General features: G+C 35.5%; 1 protein-coding gene across 1 annotated transcript; it reads right to left on the bottom strand.

Moving 5' to 3' along the window:
* Positions 1-22,263: 22,263 nt before the first annotated feature.
* On the bottom strand, positions 22,264-23,027 carry LOC132268113 (21 kDa protein-like). Its single transcript, XM_059768849.1, has one exon. It carries the CDS (start codon positions 22,991-22,993, stop codon positions 22,421-22,423), a length of 573 nt encoding a protein of 190 aa, XP_059624832.1. The 5' UTR covers positions 22,994-23,027; the 3' UTR covers positions 22,264-22,420.
* Positions 23,028-23,390: the final 363 nt, after the last annotated feature.

Genomic DNA, 23,390 nt, shown 5'->3' with positions numbered 1-23,390 from the left:
TATAAGCAAAGGTTCCGAAGGGGCATGTGAATGTGGTCTTCTCTTGATCTTGCGGATCAATTGCCACTTGGTTATAGCTGGAATAACCATCAAGGAAACAATAAAAGCTTTGGCCGGCTAACCTCTCTAGGATTTGATCAATGAATGGGAGTGGAAAATGATCCTTCCTAGTGGTAGAGTTAAGTTTCAGGTAGTCAATGCACACATGCCACCCGGTGGTGGTGCGTTGTAGCATGAGCTCTCCCGCGGAATTTTAACGACGGTGAGGCCGAATTTCTTAGGAACAACTTGAGTGGGACTCACCCATTTGCTATCAGAGATAGGGTAGATGATTCCTGCATCCACTAGCTTGATCACTTCTTTCATGACCATTTCCTTCATGTTGGGATTCAACCGGCGCTACACCTCTCTGGAAGGTTTAGCGTCCTCCTCCATATGGATGCGATGCATGCAAATAGAAGGGTCAATTCTTTTTAAATCAGCCACTGCCCAGTCAATAGCTTCTTTGTGCTCTTATAGCACCGCTAAAAGGCTAGTTTCTTGATCCTTTAAAAGTTCAGAACCAATGATGACTGGAAGAGTTTGATTTGCACCAAGAAATACATACTTGAGGTGAGCTGGGAGCGGCTTTAGTTCAAGTTGTGGAGGAAACTCCAAGGAAGGGACCGAAGGAGTAGAAGAAAGTTGAGCAAGCGGTTCTTTTGGAATTTTCCAAGGAGGAGTATCCATGATAGTATTAATGTCAAGTAAGGAATTGACTTCTTGGATTGATTGGTCAATATCAAAGTTTGAGAAGTCAAAATGAGACATGCAAGTTTCCAAAGGATCTTTGCTTAGAATGAAGGTGAGAGATTCTTCGACCACTTTATCTACCACATCAATAAGGAAACAATCATCCTCATCGGAAGGATATTGAGTTGCATGGAAGATGTGGAGTTTGACTTGCATATTTCTAAAGGCGATATCCATCACCCCGGTTCGGCAATTAATTAAAGCATTAGCCGTAGCTAAAAATGGCCTACCGAGGATCACGAGAATATGCTTCTTTGGGTCATGGACCGGTTCCGTGTTAAGAACCACAAAGTCTACCAGAAAGTAGAATTTGTCCACTTTGATAATGACATCCTCAAGAATGCCTCGTGGGTGCTTGATTGATCTATCGGCAAGCTGCAAGACCACGGAGGTTGGCTTTAGATCTCCCAACACAAGCTGTAAGTAAACTGAATATGGAATCAAATTGACACTATCTCTTAAGTCAAGGAGGGCCCTTTCTATCTTGTTATCGCCAATGACACACGAGATAGTTGGAGCGCCCGGATCCATATACTTTGGGGGAGCACTGTGTTGAATGATTGCACTCACATTTTCAGTTAATCTCACCTTCTTTGGCAAATGATTTTTGGAAGTGCGCTTTTGCGTGCACAAATCCTTGAGAAATTTTGCATAGGGAGGGATTTGCTTTATAGCATCCAAGAGAGGCAAGTTAATTTTTACTTGCTTGAAAACTTCCCACATGTCTTGAATTTTGCAATTCTTATTCCCAATATGTGTCGGCTCTTGGAGACGTTGAGGAAACGGAGCTTTAGGCTCATAAGTAGTTTCCACGTTTGGGGTGACAAGCTTGGGATTTTCATGAGTAGGATTTAGATTAGAAGAGTTGGGACTTGGATTTGGATATTTCGAAAGAGAATTTTTTTCATCCTTGTTTCCATCAACCTTGTTGTCAACAACACGACCACTCCTAAGGGTGGTGATTGCTTGGACTTGTTCATGAATTGGTCCACTCAGAGGAGGGGTTTCATGAATCACATGCATCCCTCTAGGATTTTCAAATGGTTGAGCGGGAAGCTTACCCTTGTCTTTTTGGAGCAATTGATTCATGGAGTTAGCTATTTGGCCCACTTAATTCTCAAGCTTAGCTATGGACTGAGTATGAGAATGAACCATTGGAGAGTGGGTTGCAAAGATGTCAAGAGTTACTTGTTGGAATCCATCATTTGCTTATTCAATGATTCCATCATTTGCTTGTTTGCAGCCACGATCTCATCAGTTGGGAACACATGGGGTTGATTGGAGACATTTGGATTGTATGGAGGACGGTAGCTTGAGGAGGCCTAAGATTGCCTATTTTGAAATTGAGAAGAGGGCTGATTTTGTTGCCCTTGATTTTAAAATTTTGAATTTTGTGCGGCTTGTTGCCTCCACGAGAAATTCGGATGATCTCTCCATCCGGGATTGTAAGTATTGGAATATGGATTATTTCCAGGCCTTGAGAACATTGCATTTACTTGCTCTTGATTGGAATTAGGAAATTGTTCCGGTGTGGGACAATCCTCTAAGAGATGGAATGGACTAGTACAAGATGCACAAACCACACTTGCCGAATTTTGAGACAAAGAGGGGGAGAGATGTGGTGCCATCAATTGATAAAATTTATGAGTTATGGCATCCACCTGGGAAGATTCCTCCCTCAGTGTTTTTGGTTGACAAGGGTTGGTGTTCTTTGAATTGGTTGAAGTTGGACCACTACGAGAGTTATGCTGCAATGAGTTGTCACTCAAATTTTCAAGTAAGGTCTATGCCTCATCCGCACTTTTAAACATGAACATCCCTCCACAGGATGAGTCAACCATGAACCTATGTGGGTTGGTTAACCCAGAATAGAAGGCACCAATTGCCATTTTGGAATTAAGTGGTGCGGACATTTCCTTAAGAGGTCTTGAAATCGCTCCCAAGTCTCATGGAGTTGTTCCCCCTCGCTTTGTGAAAAGCTAAGAATGGAACGCCTTATTAAATTGGTTTTACTCACTGGATAATATTTCTTTAAGAAGTCTTGCTGCAGTTGAGCCCATGTGGTGATGGAATTGGCAGCAAGGGAGTTCAACCAATATTTTGCCCGTTCTTTTAATGAGAATGGGAAGGATGCAATTGGAGAGCATTATCAGGAAAACCCCTCAACTTGATGGTAGAGCATATTTCAAGGAATTCATCAAGGTGCTTATAAGGGTCCTCATTTTCAAAGCCATGAAAAGATGGAAGCATTTGGTTGGTGCTAGATTTGATTTCATATTGAGCGGCCTCAATATTTGGCATCACTATGCAAGAGGGAGAAGCATAACTGGTAGGGATGAAGTGGTCCCTAAGAGTCATGGGAACCACATTTGAAATTTTGACCCTATCATTATTAATCACCTCATTTCTGACATTTCCTACATTTTCATCCATTGTGTTAAATTCAGTTTCAAGCTCTCTTATTTTATAAGATTCCCTAAGGGTTCGTCTAAGAGTTCTTTCAAGAGAATTTATATCAACTGGCGATTCTAGAGTTGGTAGGGAGAGTGATCTATGGCCAAACATTAACAACACACCCCACAATCAATATAATAAATCATCACCATCAACTCCACATACGATGTTCCCTTTCTCCTCAATTATCAAGACAGAAATTAAATGGCCACAACAAGGACCGATGCTTTGCAATTGAAAATAAACAAGCAAATAGCCTCAACAAGGGCTTCACAACTTAACTATCACCAAATTTACACATACACAATATTAACAATTTCGAAACTAAAAGGCCAAGAGACTTACCTGGAGTCCTCTAGACTTACAAATTTGCTCTTGGCAAGCATCAAGTCCCTAGAATCTCACAAACAACTTTCAACACCAAGATGGTCAAAACCGTACAAGAAATATTCACAAATCACAATATTGACAATTAAACCAAAATTAACCCTAGAACTTCGGTTGCTAAACCGTGTGCAAGTCCCCGGCAACGGCGCCAAAAATTGATCGAAGGCTAGACTATCAATTATAATTCAACCCTATTTGCAATAGCACAAATCATTGTAAAATAGGGCTATTGGTCGGGTAAGTCGAACCACTGGGATTGCTAGTTTATGGCAACCAAGGTGTTTAAAATCACTTTTAGTTTGATGAAAGTGGGATATAGAATTTTGTTGGTTTGTCACTTAGTCACTAGAATTGAAATGTGCTTAAAGTAATAAATGAAAAGAATTTAACAGGAAGAAATCTAGAAAAAGAGGCCTAGGGAAGTGAATTCACCATCAACTATGTAAACATGCTTGCTTGCAAAAAACTTGGGGGACAAAATATACATGTAATTATAATATGTAGGAATGCAAGACAACTACAATATCTTCAAGAAGTTCACACATTCAAGAATTAAGTATAATCCATCAAAGGTTGGTATAATTCATCTATCTAAACTAAGGTATAGCATGAAATATCCTTCCTAAGCTATGAACCATCAAAGTCCTCAATTTGTGTGATAAGTGCACATGAAGTCAAAAGCTAAGAATAATCCATCAAAAGAGAGACCCTGAGCTATGGACTATCAAATCTTCCATACAACATGCCATTAAAACCATTTCATATTCTCATCTCCATTCTCACTAAGGAGATGTAAGCCCTATAATCATGAAAACATACAATATAAGACAAGATAATACATTTAACATAATCATTTATTGAATTGAAGAATATTTACAACATGTGTAAGTCTCTAGATTATGAAAAGATTACATAAACACTTCATTCCCCGAATCAAAACAAGTTTATAGCATACTTACAAAGAATAGCTTCATCACCTCCCTAGGATAGGGAGTTAGTTGCTCATAGATGCAAGAGAAGAAGGAGAAGAGATGAAAACCCCCTCCATTTTCATGTTTAGGAGCCACCCACAAGCCAAGCTCTCAAGAACATTCCTTTCTCTCTCTAGAACCTTACAAAAATGAGAGATCTCCTTCATAATGAGCTTCCCCTCTCTAAAATACACTCAAAACCAACTCCCCATACTGAAAATCCCGAGCTCCCCCCTCTGCATGAAGCTAGACCACACAAAAGAAGGATAAGGGGACTAAGATGCTGAAATTCAGGGGCAGTTGAGCTACCTTCTGCAGATCGGCGGGCGCCCGCGGTGGCTTGTGGGGGACTGGCGTGTTTGGCGGGCGCCCGCGATAGGGGCTCCCGCGGGGGCTCAGCAAGGCCCCGTGAAATGGGGCAGAGAGATGAGGGAATTGGCGGGCGCCCGCGGGGCCTTGCAGCTGCACTTCCTCCAAGCTTAAATTTTATGCAATCTTCTTCAGGCTAGAGCAAAGACACACTTCCACTATGAACATTAAGCCACGAACTTCATAAAAACGGTGACTGAAGAGGTTAGGTCCCAAAGATGACTCCCCGACACGGCGCATGTATTTCAACAGAAAGTTGTCAAAACCGCTTCTTTGATCATTCTTAGGAAAAATACCTGAAATCAGAAAGAAATACACAATAGAATTAAAATTGAACGTTATCCTCTAATAATGGATTTAACTAATGCAAGAAATGACGCTTGAATATGTAATATTCGGCGCTTATCATGGCCAGTGTCTTGACTGTGATGCGGATGAGATGGCCATCAATAGTAATTTGCAACTCTGATAGATTGCTCGGGGCTAGCCGGAGGTTCTGGTAAAACAACCAGACGAGCTGCGGGTAAACTGGGTAGGCTATCGGGGCAAGAATAACTGAAATGTCGTACCGCTCAATTTCATCATAGGTTGCCCTGGTCAGAATCGACCGGGAGAAGAAAGCAGTGTCAAAGATAGACTCATGCGCCACTGAAAGGCGTGAATATCTCCTGGTAGGTCTGTCTCAGACCTGGCCGGGCTGTGCCAGTGGTGGTGACGGAGGTGGTATATGCTTAGTCTCATCCGCCGATGAAGAAGATAAGGATGTGGATGCAAAAGAGGTGGAGCGCTCAAACTGAGCTGGAGCTAGCTCCTCAGTCTCCTCTATACGCGGTCTCAGTCGGCGGTGATATTGCCGGTTGGCAACAGTCTTGACTCGAGCCATAACCTGCAAAAGAAAGAAAACACTTGCAATTATAGTCAGTAATAGGTATGAAATATATAATTGAACCACAACATATAGAAACATGTTTGTCAAGTTAAGATAGACAACTCAGAATAAATTACATGAATCTATGCAAGTGATAATATTGCTAGGTATAGACATCAAATGTTCAAATAGAGTGAAACATGCTGAACGTGATAAGTATAGAATGCATCCAATGTGGAAAACACAGGCATTGGGCATAAATTAGATAGCATGAAACACAAAAAATGATATGCAAGATAGTAAAGTTTGATCGATCATGAAAAAGATGAGATCGATCCAGGTTGGATCGATCAGGACATGGATAAGATCGATCAAGCTTCGATTGATCAAAGAAAGAGTGCGATCGATCAAACTCTGTAAAAAACATGAACAGTCACAGATCTGTGATGTGGACAACACGGGGGCACCCGAGCAAGCTCGTATGCCCCTCTATACCTCAACAAGTCAATATTGGTCACTTATATAGGCCCGTGACCTCCTAAATCGAAATCGGAATAAAATATATACATATATATATACACATGCTTCAAAGATGGCAAAAATGGCAACAATCAACATGGAGAGTGTAGATCTAAACATGGCAACATCTAAAACTCGAGATTGAAGCTCAAAATTAAAAATAGAACCCAAAACTTACCAAAGAACGAAGTGAGAAGTGGACCGAGAGAGATGAGATGAGATCGAGGGCGAGAGAAAGATTTGAAGCTTCTGAGATGTCACTGGAGGTTTGCCGGAGGTGGGAAAGAAGGTGAAACAGTGGTGGGAGAGAAGGAAGGGTCAAGATCAATGGGGAAATCGATCCAAATGACCCTTGGGCCATATTTTTAAAAACTGTTTCTGACCTGTTCAATCGATCACTTGGGAATCAGATCGATAGAACTCCGATCAACCATGAAGGAACTCAGATCAATCAAACCCACAAAACGACAAAGTATTTTTGAAAATTATTTTTTTGTTATTTATTTTTATTTTTATTTTATTTTAAAATTAAAAGGTGAATTAAAAATATTTTTGAATTTTTGTAAAATAAAATAAAATTTAAAAAATATTTTTGGATTTTTTTTTTTTTTGAAATAAATTTAAATTCAACAAGAAGTTAAAGGTTAACAGGAGCACCCAGATCGATCAAACATAGATCAATCGAAGCTCGATCAATCCAACAGGTGAGAAACCTGCAGACATGTTCGAACGATCACACAGAGAGGTGATTTTTCATGGTTTCAAAAAATTTCTAAGTATGGGGCACTGATCGATCTGAGGAAAATCTAGATCAATCTTCGAACACTCAGATCGATCGAACATAAAGTTCGCACGATACACAGAGAGCTGAAATATGGAGGATATATTCGCACGATGGGACAAAGAGATTATTGGATGCAAAGATGATGTTCAATCGATCGAACCTCTTTTAAGATCGATTGAATAGGCACAAAATGCTTAATTCAAAAATGATAATGCATGCATTCTCAATTAAAGTCCCTAGCAATGTGTATGAACCCAGAATATATCCAGACCTCGCAAGAAATGAAAGGTAAAATAGAAATGAGGGAGGAATAGGGTTGTAAACCCTACGAAGCACCAGTGTTTAATGTCTCTAGCAAGACGTTGGGCACTTTTAGCCCGGATCGAAGATCTTGTTGTGCATCCCCTCCTTAACGGGGTGAAAAGTACTTTGAATCCCACCCAACAAATTGTTCCATGCCCTTCCAAACTTTGTTTTCGAAACAACTTTCTTTGAAATCAAATTAGAAGGCAAACCTTTGGAAATACGATTTTCAAGCAACAACTCAACTTTATCAAATTCATTGTCAATACACTTTTCCATAACACATGCTTCTTCATGCTTGTCTTTTGAACTCGGGGTTCATGTGGCCAAATGAGATTTTCATTATCCCCGTCCTATAATTTATGTTGGCATTTACGGTTGCCAAGAAAGGACGGCCAAGGATAACGGGAATTTGGCTCTTATGATTCAAAACTAGTTTTATGTCAATGACAACGAAATCAACCGGGAAGAAGAACTTATCAATCTTGATCAATACATCCTTAATAATACCCCGAGGCTTTTTGATGGATCGGTCAGCAAGTTGCAAAAGTACTACCGACGTCGGTTTTAAGTCTCCTAAGCCCAATTTAACATATACCGAGTACGGAAGAAGGTTAACACTTGCTCCTAAATTAAGAAGAGTCCTATTAATAACATAGTCACCAATGACACAAGAAGTAGTAGGTGAACCGGGGTCCTTAAACTTTGGGAGAATGTTGTGTTGCAAAATAGAGCTTACTTGCTCGGTCAAGACCACTTTCTTTGGTACTTAACTTTTGTTCTTCATCTATTGGGTGCAAAGATCTTTCAAGAATTTGGCATAAGCCGGAATTTGTTTGATTGCATCCAAAAGCGAAAGATTAATCTTCACTTGCCTAAACACTTCAATGATTTCATTCACTTTGGTATTTTGTTTTTCAATAGAGATGGATCCTTTCAAGACATCCGAATATGGAGCATTTGGCTCAAAAACCTTTTCCAAATCTTTCTTCACAACATCTTTAATACAAGAATTTTTCAAATCATTGTTCAAATCATTTTTCGAATCATTTTTCACCACTTTCTCAACAAGATGATCACGTACATGCAATAAAGGATGAATAGAATGTGAAACGTGACGGGTGTCAACTTTTGGTTGCACCGGTTCACTCTCTTCATTGGAAACACTAACTTGATTGTCAAAAATGTTTCCATTTCTCAACGTTGTCACCGCATTAACATGTTCAATGGTGTGACCTTCCGAGGAGGAATTGGTCTCCACAACAAATTGTTGTTTTGGTGGGGCATTTAGAGGCATCTTCCCTTTCTCTCTAGCATTCAAAGTACTAGTTATTTGCCCGACTTGGGTTTCTAGCTTAGCAATGGATTGAGAATGGGAATGAAATAATTGAGTGTTTGCCTCTAGAGTACCTAAAGCGGTCAACATTTTTTCCTCAAAAACGGGACTCCTAGAATTTCCTTGAGAGTAAGACGATTGATTAGGGAAATAAGAGTTTGAAAATTGGTTTCCATGTAATTGAAAAGATGATATATAACCTTGGGAACCTTGGCTTTGCATTGGAAGTGAAACATACTTTCCTTGAAAACCACCTTTGGGAGGGTTTAAGCCTTCCCCTTAACTTTTTGAAGAGAAGTTTGGATGGTTCCTCCATCCGGCATTGTAGTGTGTGCCATAGGGATTATTCCCTTGGTTGACAAATGTTACATTAACTTGTTCATGATGCTCACTTTGCACATGTCCATGTGGACAATTGGAAGTAGAATGTAAGACACTAGAACAAGTCATGCATATTTCATTAAATGGATAATGAACATGATTAGGGGAGGAAGACACTTGATTCACCGAATTTTGGTTGATCAAAAATTGATCGAACCTTTGAGTTAAAGATTTCACCTCAGTGGCTATGTCATTGGAATTGTCGACTTGATATAAGCCAACATTCTTCCTTCCACCTAGAATTCTACCATTTTTTTATGACAAAGATTGATGCATAGAATTTTCACTCATACTTTCATACAATTGCCAAACATCATTTTCATGTTTATCAAGATAAGAACCACCCATGGATGCGCCTACCATTCCTTTTTGATTATCCGGCAAACTTTCAAAGAAGTATTGGACTAATTGCCGCTTAGGAATGTCTTGATGTGGACACTTCCTAAGCAAGTCATAAAAATTTTTCCATACCTAATGAAACAATTCCCCATCCCCTTGAGAAAATTCATGAATGGAAGTTCTCATAGCATTGGTCTTTGATACCGAATAGTACTTTTTCAAGAACTCTTATTGCATTTTTGCCCAAGAAGTTATTGAAAAAGGCCTAAGATTGTTGAACTAATATTTTGCTTTGTCTTTAAGGGTAAAAGAAAAAAGTTTGAGTCTCAAAACCTTTTCCAGCATGTCCGTGTATTTCACGGTGGAGCAAACTTTATGAAACTCATCCAAATACTTGTAAGGTTCTCCACTTGGAAGTCCATGATAGTTAGGAAGCATTTGAATAGTTTGCTATTTAATTTCATAGTGATGTGCTCTAAATAAGGGCAATTAAATGTATGTAGGTGCATTATATTCATTTGGCACATAATGATCACGCAAAGCAATGGGAGGATTCACAACCGGTGGTGCTACACGAACACCTTGATGGCCTTGCATAATGGAAGGTTGTGGAGCAAAAATTGGCCGAGGCATTCCCAATGGAACTTGGCCTTGTTGTTGTGGTGGAATGAATGGTCTTGGCATGCCTAATGGGACTTGAATATTGTCATGATGCGCATTAGGGTGGAGGATACGTTATTGGTCTATGTGACCAAGGTCCTCCACATGGTCGTCATATTGCTCCTCTATTGGTAAAATGTAGTGATGAGAGCTACCCCTTCCCCTAGGATTACGAACAATGGATTCAAGATTCAAATTAAGTGGGATAAGAGTAGGATTTAATGATCTACGATCATGCATGCACAAACAAAACAAAAACAAGCAACAAGAAAGTAACAATCATTTCACCTCCACAACAAATCAATCAACAAACATCCTCCACATACATTGATTTCATACTCCCATGCTTTCAACAATATGCAAGAAAAATTAAATTGCCTCCACGCGAGCTCACGATCAATCTAAGAATTTAAGAACTTGCCACCATGCAGGCCGACGATTTAACTAGAGATTTAGTTAGAAAAAGCTCACGAAGGGTCCTTAAGCAACTTCAATTTAGTTTTCAAGTTTTGCTATGCTTTGCAATTTTTTAGAATTTTGCCCTTTTATGCTTAGCTTAGCTCCTTACTTTTCAATTCTCATTTGCTTCACTTCCTTTCTCAATGCACCTAGCCAATCAAGAACAAACACAATAAGTAATCAAAATAAAATAAACTAAAGGCACGATCAAATGAATACTAATTCCTAATTGTTTCTAAAACACGGCATTGCCAAATCAATCCTCGGCAACGGCGCCAAAACTTGGTATCGTCGTGAACCAACAAGTTAAAATGTGTTAAAGAGTGGCCAAGTTTGAATTTATAAAGTGCCACTACTACCTCTAACTACTAGTATAGCTAGGGTGAGTAGGGATCATCCCAAGGGAATGGGAGCAATGTTGATATGGAAACAAGGTCGGATTAGTAGGTCGAGTGATCAAAAGGTGGTTTGATTGGTTAATTAAACTACAATGTAAACAAATTCAATACAAAGCAATTAAAGTAAATAAAGGGTAGAGAACAAGAGAGAAAGATCTTGGGATTTAAAGGTCACCACTAAACATCACCTTTCTAGATACTTAATGTGTAATGAATAAGGGGAAATATATGTTGCAACACTAATATGTGTGATTGATTGAATCAACAAGCATAGATGACTAATTAAGTATACATTGTCTAGACAACCTAATGAATAGCACAATACATCAAACTAAGCCATTATTCCTTCCTTTAACCTCACAATCAAACACTTTAACAAACTAGAGAATTATACTACTTGCATTCATAAGCATGGAACATCAAACAACAAGCATGGATTGTCCTCCCATCTAGGAAAATAAGGCAACTACACTACAACTAAACTAGGGACATGAAAATTAAACTAATTAAACTAAGGTAGAGGCACAATCCATCAAGAAATGAGTATGAACCATCAAACAAACCACGAGAGTATTCCATTAAAGCACCATGCCTTGACAATCTCAAGATCCATAGCATCAACACACATAAACATGCATCAATATCACAAAACCAAGAGATAAATATATGAACATCTATTCTAGCATACATAGACATATGAATAGAATGAAATGATCAATTGGAAGTATTAAATAACACAAATCATTGTAGAAACAAGATTCATATATAAATCAAATGTCAAGACAAGAATTACAACATAAATCCCCTCAAATAACAAAACATCAAGATCTGGAAAGCATGCTTAGGGCTAACTCTAGCCCCAAGAAGATGTTTAGCCACTCATTGATGTAGTCATCTAACCCTCAAGAGCCATCTCCATGGTAGGATTGATCTTCTTCTCCTTGATGGAAACCCTAGATGAATGGAAGAAATCCCAAATGGTGTGTGTGTCTCTCTAATCTCTAGGCTCTCTCCTCTATTCTATTGTTATATGATGATATTTCTTGTAAAAATGGCTCAAAATCCTTATATAGGTAGCTCCAATGTCACACCCAATGGTCAAGTTTCATGCACTAAGGCCCCCTTCAATGATTGCACCACGAGCCATCTTCTAAAGAGCTGGACTCTGTTTTTATTTTGAGCCGGAAGAGATTCAATCGATCGAATTCTGACAAGATCGATCGAAGTATGACCAGATCGATCAAAGTATGGCCAGATCGATCAAATCTTGGCGGCGCCTTTTTGGAATAAGACAAGTCTGAGATATTTTTGAAATATTTTAGGAAAAAGATAAAAGTGGTAGGTGGGGATAAGATCAAAGAAGTTCGATCGATCGAAATAAAAGTTGGATCGACCGCAGATGGAAATTCTTAAGGATAAGGACAAAGGGTTTGATCTATCTTGGTGAGGCTGGATCGATCACTGTGAGATCGATCGAAGATTGGTCTGATTGATCGAAACTTACTGCTTTCCACCACTTTGCTCTTTTCTTCATTTAGCTTGAGAATACTTCTTTTATGCTCTAATTTGACTAAATTGACTTATTTTGGGGATAAGCATCTGAAAAGAGTAATAACATGAAATTAGTCTAAAACGGGAAAAGATAGATAAAGTTCCTAGAATACTCAAGCTTAAGGGGTTTAAATACGTATTTTTCAGTGCTCATCACACTTCCAAAACAGAATCTTGATTTGGTATCTGTATTAATTCCACCATTGGGAATAGTACTCACAGGAATAGTACCTAAGGGAACATTACCCAAGGGAAAAGTAGCCAAGGGAAGATTACTCACAGGAATAGTACCCAAGGGAACATCACCCAAGGGAAGAGTACCCAAGGACACATTACCCAAGGGAAGAGTTCCCAAAGGTACCAAAAAAAAAAAAAAAAAACTTGTTCAAGTGAACAGTACCCATGACACTATTCCCAAGGGAACAGTGCCAAGGGGGAAAAAAAAAATACTGTTCAAGTGAACAGTACTCGCAGTACTATTCCCGAGGTAATAGTGCCAAGGGCAAAAAAAAAAAAAAAAAAAAATTCACATTCCCAAAACTAGGCGAGCAAGCTTGGGAATGGGGGGCAATTGATAAAGAAAAATAAACCTAATCTACCTTGACCTAACGATAGAGGCAACTAAGTGTTGACCAGCCGCCAGACCTCTTCGACTTTCAAACGACTTCAAACGATGATATTTCCATTAGATAAGAATGATAATATTTCATTATCAAGGTTAATGAAAGATGACGTGGTTCAACAAAGTAAGGATAACCTTGGCACAATTTGAGGAAGTCAAAAGGGTTAAATCATATCCCCGATAAATCTGGCAACAAACGGATCTCCTCTAATCTCACACAAGCGGATCTCCTTTGACCCTGCAAATGAACTAAAGGAGAGCGACTATAAGAATGAGATCATACCAGCCAATAAAGGTACAACAAAAAACGATTATTAAATCCTTACCTTTCTTTTAGACCCCCGGTGACTGACTTGATCGTCGAAGAGCTCTTGGCAGGCACCACACAGGTGCTGTCAAGATTCATCGATCTTCTACTCTTTTCTTTGTAGGAAAACGGTGTCGTATCGGATCGCGTGGATTTCTCCCCCCAACAAATTCTATCCCTTCATGATGATTATGATATATGGATTATTGAACAAGCAAAATTTAAAGGAATGCTGGTTAACTATTACAAAAATCAGTTTATTACTGATTTTTCTAATTCTGATTCTCTCAATTTACTGCATTCTACAGCAGTTCTCTCTAGTGGTGAAGCCGTTTCTTTCGAACTTCATGTCATCTATCAGGAGGTGAAGGATATTGTGATGTCCATGGTTGCTAACAAGTCTCTAGGGCAAGATTGCTATCCTGCTAGACTTTTTCAGCATCATTGAAATATTATTGGTATGAATTTAACAAATGTAATTAATTATTTTTTATCATCTTCTTATCTACCTAAGGTTATCTCAGAGTACTTTCATTACTTTGATTCCTAAGAAAGGTTAAGCTGCAAAACCCTCTAATTTTAGACGACCTAGTTTAAGTAATGTCATTTACAAGGTGCCAAGTTGGTCACAAAAATTTTGGCTAATAGACTTCGTTAGTTTCTTCCAAAGTTGGTAGGCAAGGAGCAAACTGATTTTTTCAAAGGGAGAGTGATTCAAGACCGTATTATTATGTCGCATGAATTGATTAGAGGCTTCTCAATGAAAAATGGGTCAAAAAAAATTAGCTTTAAAAATTGATCTCTGTGATATGGGAGTTTCTACAGGAGGTTATGAGGTTCCTGGGATTTGGTGAAAAATGGATTAAATGGGTTATAGAGAGTTTGCATTCCTCTTTCACCTTTTCTTTTTTACTTTTGTTACTGAATATTTCTCCAATATAATGTCTCATAATTAAGGTTAATGCAGGCCTTATTAAGGTTCCAAAGATTGCTGACAGATTGAAAGTTTCACACTTGTTCTACACAAATGACTTACTAATTGCGTCTCAATGTTTCTTTGATCATAACGTAGCGGAAGCGATAAATTTGTTCACGAGAAACAGATTACCTTGAATCTACAAGGTGGCACCTTAAATTCACAAGGTGGTGTAGTTTGAATCCACAAACTAGAAGAAAATTCACAAAGAAATCTACTAATATATAAAAAGTTAATTGATTGAATTTCTCAGCTTCAACAAGGAAATGACACAATTTTATGGAGGAATGCTGACTTTAAGTTCAAATCAGTATGGAATTCTATAATAGTACGTCCACTGCCATAAAATGTTATGGTATCCTCTTTGTCGAAATGGTAGTAGACCGAGGTTTCTTTAACTTTTTTTTATTATTTTTTTAAGTTAAAGGAGGTCTCTTTAACTTGATGTTTAGCTTTTATTCAAAAGCTTTTTTCTTTTTAAAACTTAAACATCAAGTTAAACAGACCCTGGATCTACTATTCCATTTTAGGGTGTCTCAAATTAGTGGCCTCATTTCACAAGTCAAAATTAATAAATAAAAATAATAATAAAAAACTATTTTTCTATAATTATCCTTTGAATTTTTTAAATATCTCTTAACATGGTAAGATACACTTTTAAAATTTAAAAGGACAACATGATAATTTAAAAAGCGTATAATGCATTAATTGTGGGTTCCTAAAATGTTATAATATCAACGGTGGACAAGGAGTGAGTATATTTTATTATATATAATTTCCATCTTGGCCAAGAAAAAAATATATAAAAATCCATTTGTGGAGAAATTATTTGATTCAAGAAGGATAATTTGGTATTTTGTAATAAGAGTTTAGAGAATATTTTGAATCCAGATCAATGATTCTCAATGCATGTATAATTATTTTCCTTAAAGGAAACGATATTCACTAATTAAATTTTTTTTTCAAATTACACAACTACACTTTTAGATATTTAACTACATTTTCGTTCCCTCCCTGTCTCGAATCTTTAATGTTTTCATTCTCTTTTGATAGGATCCAAAAGAAAAATAAAAAGTTATCTCTCTGGAATAAATTATCTCTTCTGACAAGATTCAAATAAAATCTCTCTTAAATAAATTATCTCTTTTTACAAGACAATAAAATAAAAAATAAAAGAAAAATTATATATTTTTAAATAAATTATCTATTTTTACATGACTCCAAAATAAAAATGACCTCAAAAAAGTTATCTACGTTACAGGACCCAAAAAATATAGTGTAGTGCACCAAAAAAAAAAGTTATTTTTGTTAAATAAATTATCTCTTTTAATTGGACCGAATATACATACATACATATATATATATATATATATATATATATATATATATATATATAAGAAGTAAGGAATCTAAAAATATATATATAATGAAAAGGAATATGTTATTATAAAATAAAGAATGATATATTAATGACTTTAGATACCTCATTTATGTTATAAAAATAAAAAAATAAAAAAATAAAGACAAGTGGAGGGCAATTATAGAAAGAGTAATGCAATTGTGAGAGTTCTCTCGCAAAAACTTGTAAGTCACATAATTTCTATTTTTAGGGATTTAGGAGAGATAATTAATTAAGAAATAATCCTTCGCAAGTAAAGAAACAAATTAAGTTTTTTCTCTCTTTTCTATTTTTAGAGATTTGGAAGAGTCTCTCGCAAAAAGTTTAAAGAGTTCTCTCATTCTCTCTCTTGGTTAACCCTCAACCAATCTATTTATTTCTCTCTCTTAGCTTGAACACATAAAATTTTTAGGATAAAGCTATTCCAAAGCTCAAAAAAAGATAATAATAATAATAATAATTAAACAACACCTAAAATTTTTGTGATAAGGTTATTCCAAAGCTCAAAAAAAATTAAAAAAAAAAAATAAATTCTCAAATAGAATGAATTAGTGTCACAAACATGATAGATAAAGTTTAACTTATGAAAACCTAGTATGTCAGGGAGGAAGGATGTAATGCAGGTAGAGAGATTCTTTGATACAAAATGTTAACTATGAGAAAGAAAGAAACAGATTCTTTGAGGGTTAACCAAGAAAGAGAAAGAGATAGATTATTTGAGGGTGTTAACTAAGAGAGAACGTGATTTGTTTCCTTAATTGCGAATAATTCTATCTTAATTAATTCTATCAGTAAATATAGAAATTATATGGCTTATAAGTGCGAGCTCTCTAGACTTTTTGCGAGTTAGCACTACTCTATAGAAAAAGGAGTGCAAATATTCATTCCCTTGCTTAAATTTAATCAATGTAAGAAATTAAAATTTTAAAATAGACCAATCTATTATTTACAACTCCTAAAATCAATCTAATATTAATTTTTCCTTTACTAAAAGGGTATTAAAGTCTAGTAGTTCCAAACATTTAAAATAACTTCTCTTTTCGATACAAATTATAAACTTAACGAGTAATACCGGCATTTTTAATTGAATCATATAATACCCACATTAAGTGTTTTACATGTTATATAGATTATGAAAATTATTTCATTTACATAATTTTTTTTTAATTTAATGTTTATCTTTAATCGTTTTATTAGGAAAAAAAACAAAAAAAACAAAAAAGGTTAAATATGTGCAATTATAATAAATTATGGGCCCGTGGTTAACCAAACGAATCACCTACCATCTGTTTCCATTCCGTATTTTATGCTGACCTTATGAATTTCAATTCCAGACATTATGGCCTGTAAATTGATGACCAAAGGCCCCAAACAATCAAGACCAACAATTTAAACTTCATGACAGCTAGCACAACATTTGGAATTATTCTTCTCCCCTTTTTTTTATTTGTGTTTTGTACTGAACTTCCTTTATAATTTCTTTTTTGCCAAAAAATTTCCTCAACAATCAAGGGGTAACTTAGCAGACAGATGTTGGTTGAAAGGAAATTAAAATAAAAAGTTACTAAAATACCCTAAGCTGTTTATAGAAATTAACAGTTATATATTTTTTTTTTCTTAATATTTTATCAGTTTACTAGACTGATGAGCTAAATCACATAGAGCGGGAGCAGGAATGCTAGAGTGGCATATTCCAAAAAAATTTAGAGCGGGAGCGCCACTAGAGCGCCGCATTATAAATATATAAAATATTAATTTATAATAGTAAATATATGTTTTAAATTCAATTCATGCAAATAAAAAGACAAAATAGTGAATCAAATATGGGTCCATTACAACCAATATAATGCTTTATAAAAATGCATAAATTAACAAACATGACAATCAAACAAGTTACTTTATAAAAATAAAAACATAATAGTGAATAGGGCTTAATAGAAAAAGTAATGTTCAAAAACATTGTCTTCTATACATTTAACCTACTTTAAACTCTAATCATTGTCTTTGAAATAGCAATGTTCAAAAGTATATGAAAAGTATATGAGATAGCATAGAGAATATGAAATGATGGAATGAGAATAAGACTAAAAGAGTAAATCAAGAGTCAATTACTAGTGAAAAAAGTTTAAGAATCACGAACCGAACACTTAATAGCAGAGAGAAAATTGAAAAATCACAATCAGAATATGAAAAGTTATTCATTTATTTATTTCTTTATTAATAAATAAGTATTATTAAATATTAAGTATATTGTTACATTATTTGATTTTTACCTATAAAGGACATAATTTACTTAATTAAATTAAATTAAATTGATTACTTTTTGACATAATTAACCTTTTTTGGTCTATTTAAGTTGGGGTAAAATCAAAATTTATCAAGATTCACACTAAATTCGTGAATTTATTGTCAAAATTCGTCGAATTCTTGAACAAAATACACGATTTTATTTTACACAATTCGTCGAATAGAACTTTTAAAACCAGCGAATTCAAAATTATGAATTCGCGAATTCATAAACATGAGAGCGTGAATTTTTGCCGAATTCGCTCTTAAAATGCTAATTCGCGCACAAAGCGATAGAGCATCAGTGGTTTGAGCGAATTATGTAACTTAGCTGTTGAGAAGATAAAAATAAAAATAAAATGGTTTGAAAGCAGTCTTTTATTCAATTAAAAACAAATTATGTTTTATTTGTAAAAACATGAGTTAAATAGTTTCAAAATAATGTCAGCACGCTAGTTAAGTTCACGTTAGTCACAAGGACGAAGGTAGTTAAGGAACATGGGGCCACGTGCCTCCCTGGATTTTCTTCTTCTCTTATATTCTATATATATTTTATAATACTATATATATATATATTTTAATGAAAATATGGAAAGTGCCTCCTAAATTTTCTCATTCTTCATAGAATTCTATATATGTTTCATTTTTTTTTTCTCCTAAATTGTTTCCTTAATCTTTATATTCTATATCTTTAAATTAATTTCATTCTAAAAATATCATTATCTCTTTCTATATATATATATATATATACACACACTAATAAATATTAACTTATATGCATATACATTATATTGTAAATAAATACTATGGTATACAATACTATAATATGCCCCCAGTTAGTCACATGGAATGAATAGATTCTTTACGGAAAAAAAACTATTTAAAAAAAAAAAACATATAAGAATAAAATAAAAATAAAAAAGAAAACATTTAGGCATTATTTATATATTAAAAAGTTTAATATCCAAATAGTTTCCTTTCAGCTAAAGTTCATCAGTTAAGTTAGCCCCATTGGATGATTGAAGGTTTTTTTTTTTTTTTTTTTTTTAAAAAAAATATTTAGCGCAAAACACAAATTGAAAATGAGGATTTAATGCACTGCACCCTATTACTTAATTAAGGAGTGACATATGTCAATGATATATCACATCCAATAGTCCCTCAGGGTAAGGTTTCTTATTTAAACAATGAATTGAAAATTTTGATTAATTTGACTTTTATGTATCTCAAATTCAAAAAAATCTATTTCAACACTATAGTCAACTAAAAAAAACTCATGCATGTTGTCATGAAGGGTTCTAAAAGAAGCGTACTTCATTTATTAATACAGTTGCCTCAATCACAACAACTCCCTACTCCCTGCATAATTGAAGAATTAAGAAGCATAATTCCCTTCTAGATGCCCACTAGATTTGAAAATGTGATTAAGGTAGGGCCCATTCACTGTTGCTATTTATTTCCTTGAATTTGTCGACCAAATCCATGTGACTCTCGCCAGCTTTCATTATCAAATTCATGCCTGTAGTCCCCATCGTCTGCGTTCTGTGTCAGCTTTCACAACCAATGACACAACACTGCTTCCTTCCAACCCCCTTCTGTCTCTGTCTCTCTCTCTGTATATATATGTGTGGGTGTGTGTATTAATCTTTTTCTTTCTATTGTCGGGCCTATCAGATGGTGTGGTCAACCATAACCCAACATCAGTCCAAATCCACATTGGTAGCTTCTAAACTAGAATAACTTTGAGCAAATTAATTAAATGCGGGTGTGGATAGATTTTATATTCATTTCATACTTGGGGTGTGAAATCTACTCCTAGATTTGAGATGGTAATCATATATTCAAATTTTAAATAAGTTTGTTTTTTCTTTTATTATTATCATTATTATTATTATTATTATTTATTATTATTATTTATAATTGTAATTTCATTATATATACTAGACTCAAAATTAGTTAGATTTTAAACCTACTTAGTTTGTAGAAACAATTCTCAAGAATTTTTTTTGTAATTGAGCATGAACTAAATTTTTGTACAATTTTTAATTAGTTAGCTCTAGCTTGTGGCATGTCTATCCCATTCTCCTCTACAAATGAATCCGATAATTAACACTTCTCTCCCGTGAAATTATAAAATGGTTCACTTTGTGGTGTTCTCCCTAGCACAGTAAAATCAGAAATATTATATATATATATATATATATATATATATATATATATATATTCCTAATTGGTATTCTCATACACATTAGTCTCTTTTGAGACTTGAACCCCTAACATTCCTTTAGAAAGTAAGAAACTGATACGGTTAGACCACTGACTTATTGGTAAGATCAAATCACGAATATTTGCTTGGCCTAATAGTAACCCTCAATCAATGAGAGCTTTTTGAAAAATAAAAAAGTGTTATGAGAAAACTAAATTAAGCAGACCTATTTTTTTAATCAATTCTACACTTCACGCTCAATTTTTATTTTATTTTATTTTTTTATGAAAAATTTAAAAATAATGTTACCCTTTGGCAAAAGAAATTTCAAAATTCAAGTTATTTACAGTTTTCAAAAAATAAAAACTGCGATAAGAAAATTAAATCTAGCATAATCATTTTTTTTAATTATTTCAACACTTTCAATTTGCATTTTTATGTGAAAAATTAAAAAATAATGTTAACCCTTGGCAAAAGAAAAATCATCAGTTGGACCTATCACATGGTATGGTCAACCATAACCTAACATCAGTCCAAATCCACATTGGTAGCTTCTAAACTAGAATAAGTTTTAGCAAATTAATTAAATGATTCTTTGCAGGGTGTGGTTAGATTTTATATTCATTTCATACTTAGGGTGTGAAATTCTACCCCTAGATTTGAGATGACAATCGTATATTCATATTTTAAATAAGTTTTCTTTTTTATGTATCATTATTATTATTATTATTATTATTTATTTTACTAAACTCAAAATTATTTAGACCTATTTAGTTTGTGGAAACAATTCTGAAGAACTTAAAAAATCAAAGAGTATCTTTAGATAACAATACAAAATGGTCTTTGAAAATAAACGGACAATTATTTATTTATTTTTTTAATTGAGCATGCCACCAAGTTTTTGCACAGTTTTTAAAGTTTCAATTAGTTAGCTCTAGATTGTGACATGTCTATCCCATCCGCCTCTGTCAACAAAACCGGTAGATAACGCTTCTCTCCCGCGAAACTAAAAAATGCCTAATTTTGTGGTGTTCTCCGTCAGAAATATTTGCTTTGCCGAATAGTAGCCCTCAATCAAGGAGAGCTTTTCGAAAAATAACAAAGGATTATTAGAAAATTAAATTAAATAGACCTATTTTTTAATCAATTCTACACTTCAAGTTCAATCAAGCATACGTATTTGTTAATTATTTCTACACTTTCAATTTGCAATTTTATGTGAAAAATTAAAAAATAATGTTAACCATTGGCAAAAGAAAATTTAAAATTCAAGTTATTTTATGCTATCAGTTGGAATCTCTAGTACCCAAGTATAACGGGTGGGCGCTTACCCATTTATCTAAAAGTTCAAACTATTGGGTAATGCTGCATACACACCCACTTATACTCAATCACTTCTCTATCTGGATTTGATATAGGATAAATGACCCTTGTTACATTTTTTCTCACCCAAACTCGTAACGCTCTCGTTACTGCTCGGGTCACCATGCCTACCCGGGCTGGCTCACCTGGACGTCTTCCCGGTCGGGCGCTAAACATGATACCGAATCAAGGACTGAGTTTATCTCTGATACCGGCCAACTGTAATTTGTAAGCGTTTGCTTATTTACTCAAAAACTTACACTATTGAATAGTACTGCATATCTACTCATTTATACCGAATCACTTTTCTATCTGAATCCAATGTAAGACAAATAAACACGTAGTGTAGTGCAGTACAATAGTATGAATCCAAAATCAAAAATAACAACAACAGTCTTGGTTACCACCACCACCGATAACAAGTCTCTTCTACAAGTACTCATTTAACACTTGAGTATGCAATAATGAAATAAATTTCTACTCATAGGTGATGTGACTATAATAAAGTGATCTTCAATCATATTAAACACGAAATTAAAACAAAGTTTCACTGAAAATTAATGTCTCATAAAAACATCATATAAGATGTACATTACATCAAAATTAAAAGCCAACTCAAACTAAGATTGGCATTTTAACTCTTTTAAACATTACAAAACCTTTAGACTAATCACAGAAAAACACAAGTGCCTTAGTACTTGGCAGCAAACTGGTTAATCAAAGCTAGTGCATTACTAGTGACCTGTGCAACATTAGTGACACGTGCCCTAATCGAGGTCTTAATCCTACCATCCATGGCCCGACCCGCGAACCCGTCCATGCAAGTGTTCCCATCAGTTATAGCAGCACTGACCCAAGTATCCACATTGCTCAAGTGCCACAAGAAGTCCGGACCCCGGGCTTTACCCACCCGTTTGAGCTCCAGAACCGATTTGCTAAGCCGGTCAACGGTGTCACCCATCTCCTCCAAACAGTCCTTGATTGCTTCATACTCTCTGGCCTTCAATCCCTTAAATTTTGTTAGCTTTGTCACAAATGACTTGGTGGACTGAGCCCGGGCTAGGCTCACGGACAATGCCGTCTGGGCCAATTGGCGCGGGCTTTTCTGGATGGTGGTGGCGAAGACCGAGAGAGACTGGACGCACACGGCCGGATAGGCGGTGGCACTGCAAGAGGCCTTGATGAAGTTCGCCGAGGCGGCGGTGCCGGAAATGTACAGGAGGCAGAGGATCAGTGGCAGCAATGACAGGGTGGTTTTTGCCATTGAATTTTGGATAAGAGTATAGAGTGGGGGGTGTGATTCTTTTATAGAGGGCGTGAGGGGCTTATCACGTGCTTTTTCGGGTCGCACTTGAAGTGGGTTTTAGTGCGAAGAGCGTGTCGATGGGTTTGGCGAATATGCAATTGTGAGAAATGCACCAATAGGCATAACTCTAAGGATAGGTTTGGCATGAATTTTTATGTATGTATATGTTACGATATTTGTGGGTTTCACACTATATTTGTGCGAATCTTTGAGGTTTTGCTACCGACATCTGTGAGTCAGATGGACCGTAATAACTTTTATAGGTGAACTTTGAGCACCTTTATTTCCAGATGACTCATTTCGTGGGACCCACTTGGACCAGAATAACTTTTATAGGTGAACTTTGAGCACCTTT

This window comes from Cornus florida, unplaced genomic scaffold (assembly GCF_030987335.1).
Source record: "Cornus florida cultivar Cherokee Brave unplaced genomic scaffold, ASM3098733v1 CherokeeBrave_3.0.0_Hap2_Chr08, whole genome shotgun sequence".
NCBI lineage: Eukaryota > Viridiplantae > Streptophyta > Magnoliopsida > Cornales > Cornaceae > Cornus > Cornus florida.
Note: the sequence above shows the minus strand (reverse complement) of the source record. Positions and strands in the feature narration are given on the sequence as shown.

Excerpts from the sequence above, each read along its gene's own strand:
- LOC132268113 (XM_059768849.1), bottom strand. The coding sequence starts at position 22,993 with ATGGCAAAAACCACCCTGTCATTGCTGCCACTGATCCTCTGCCTCCTG.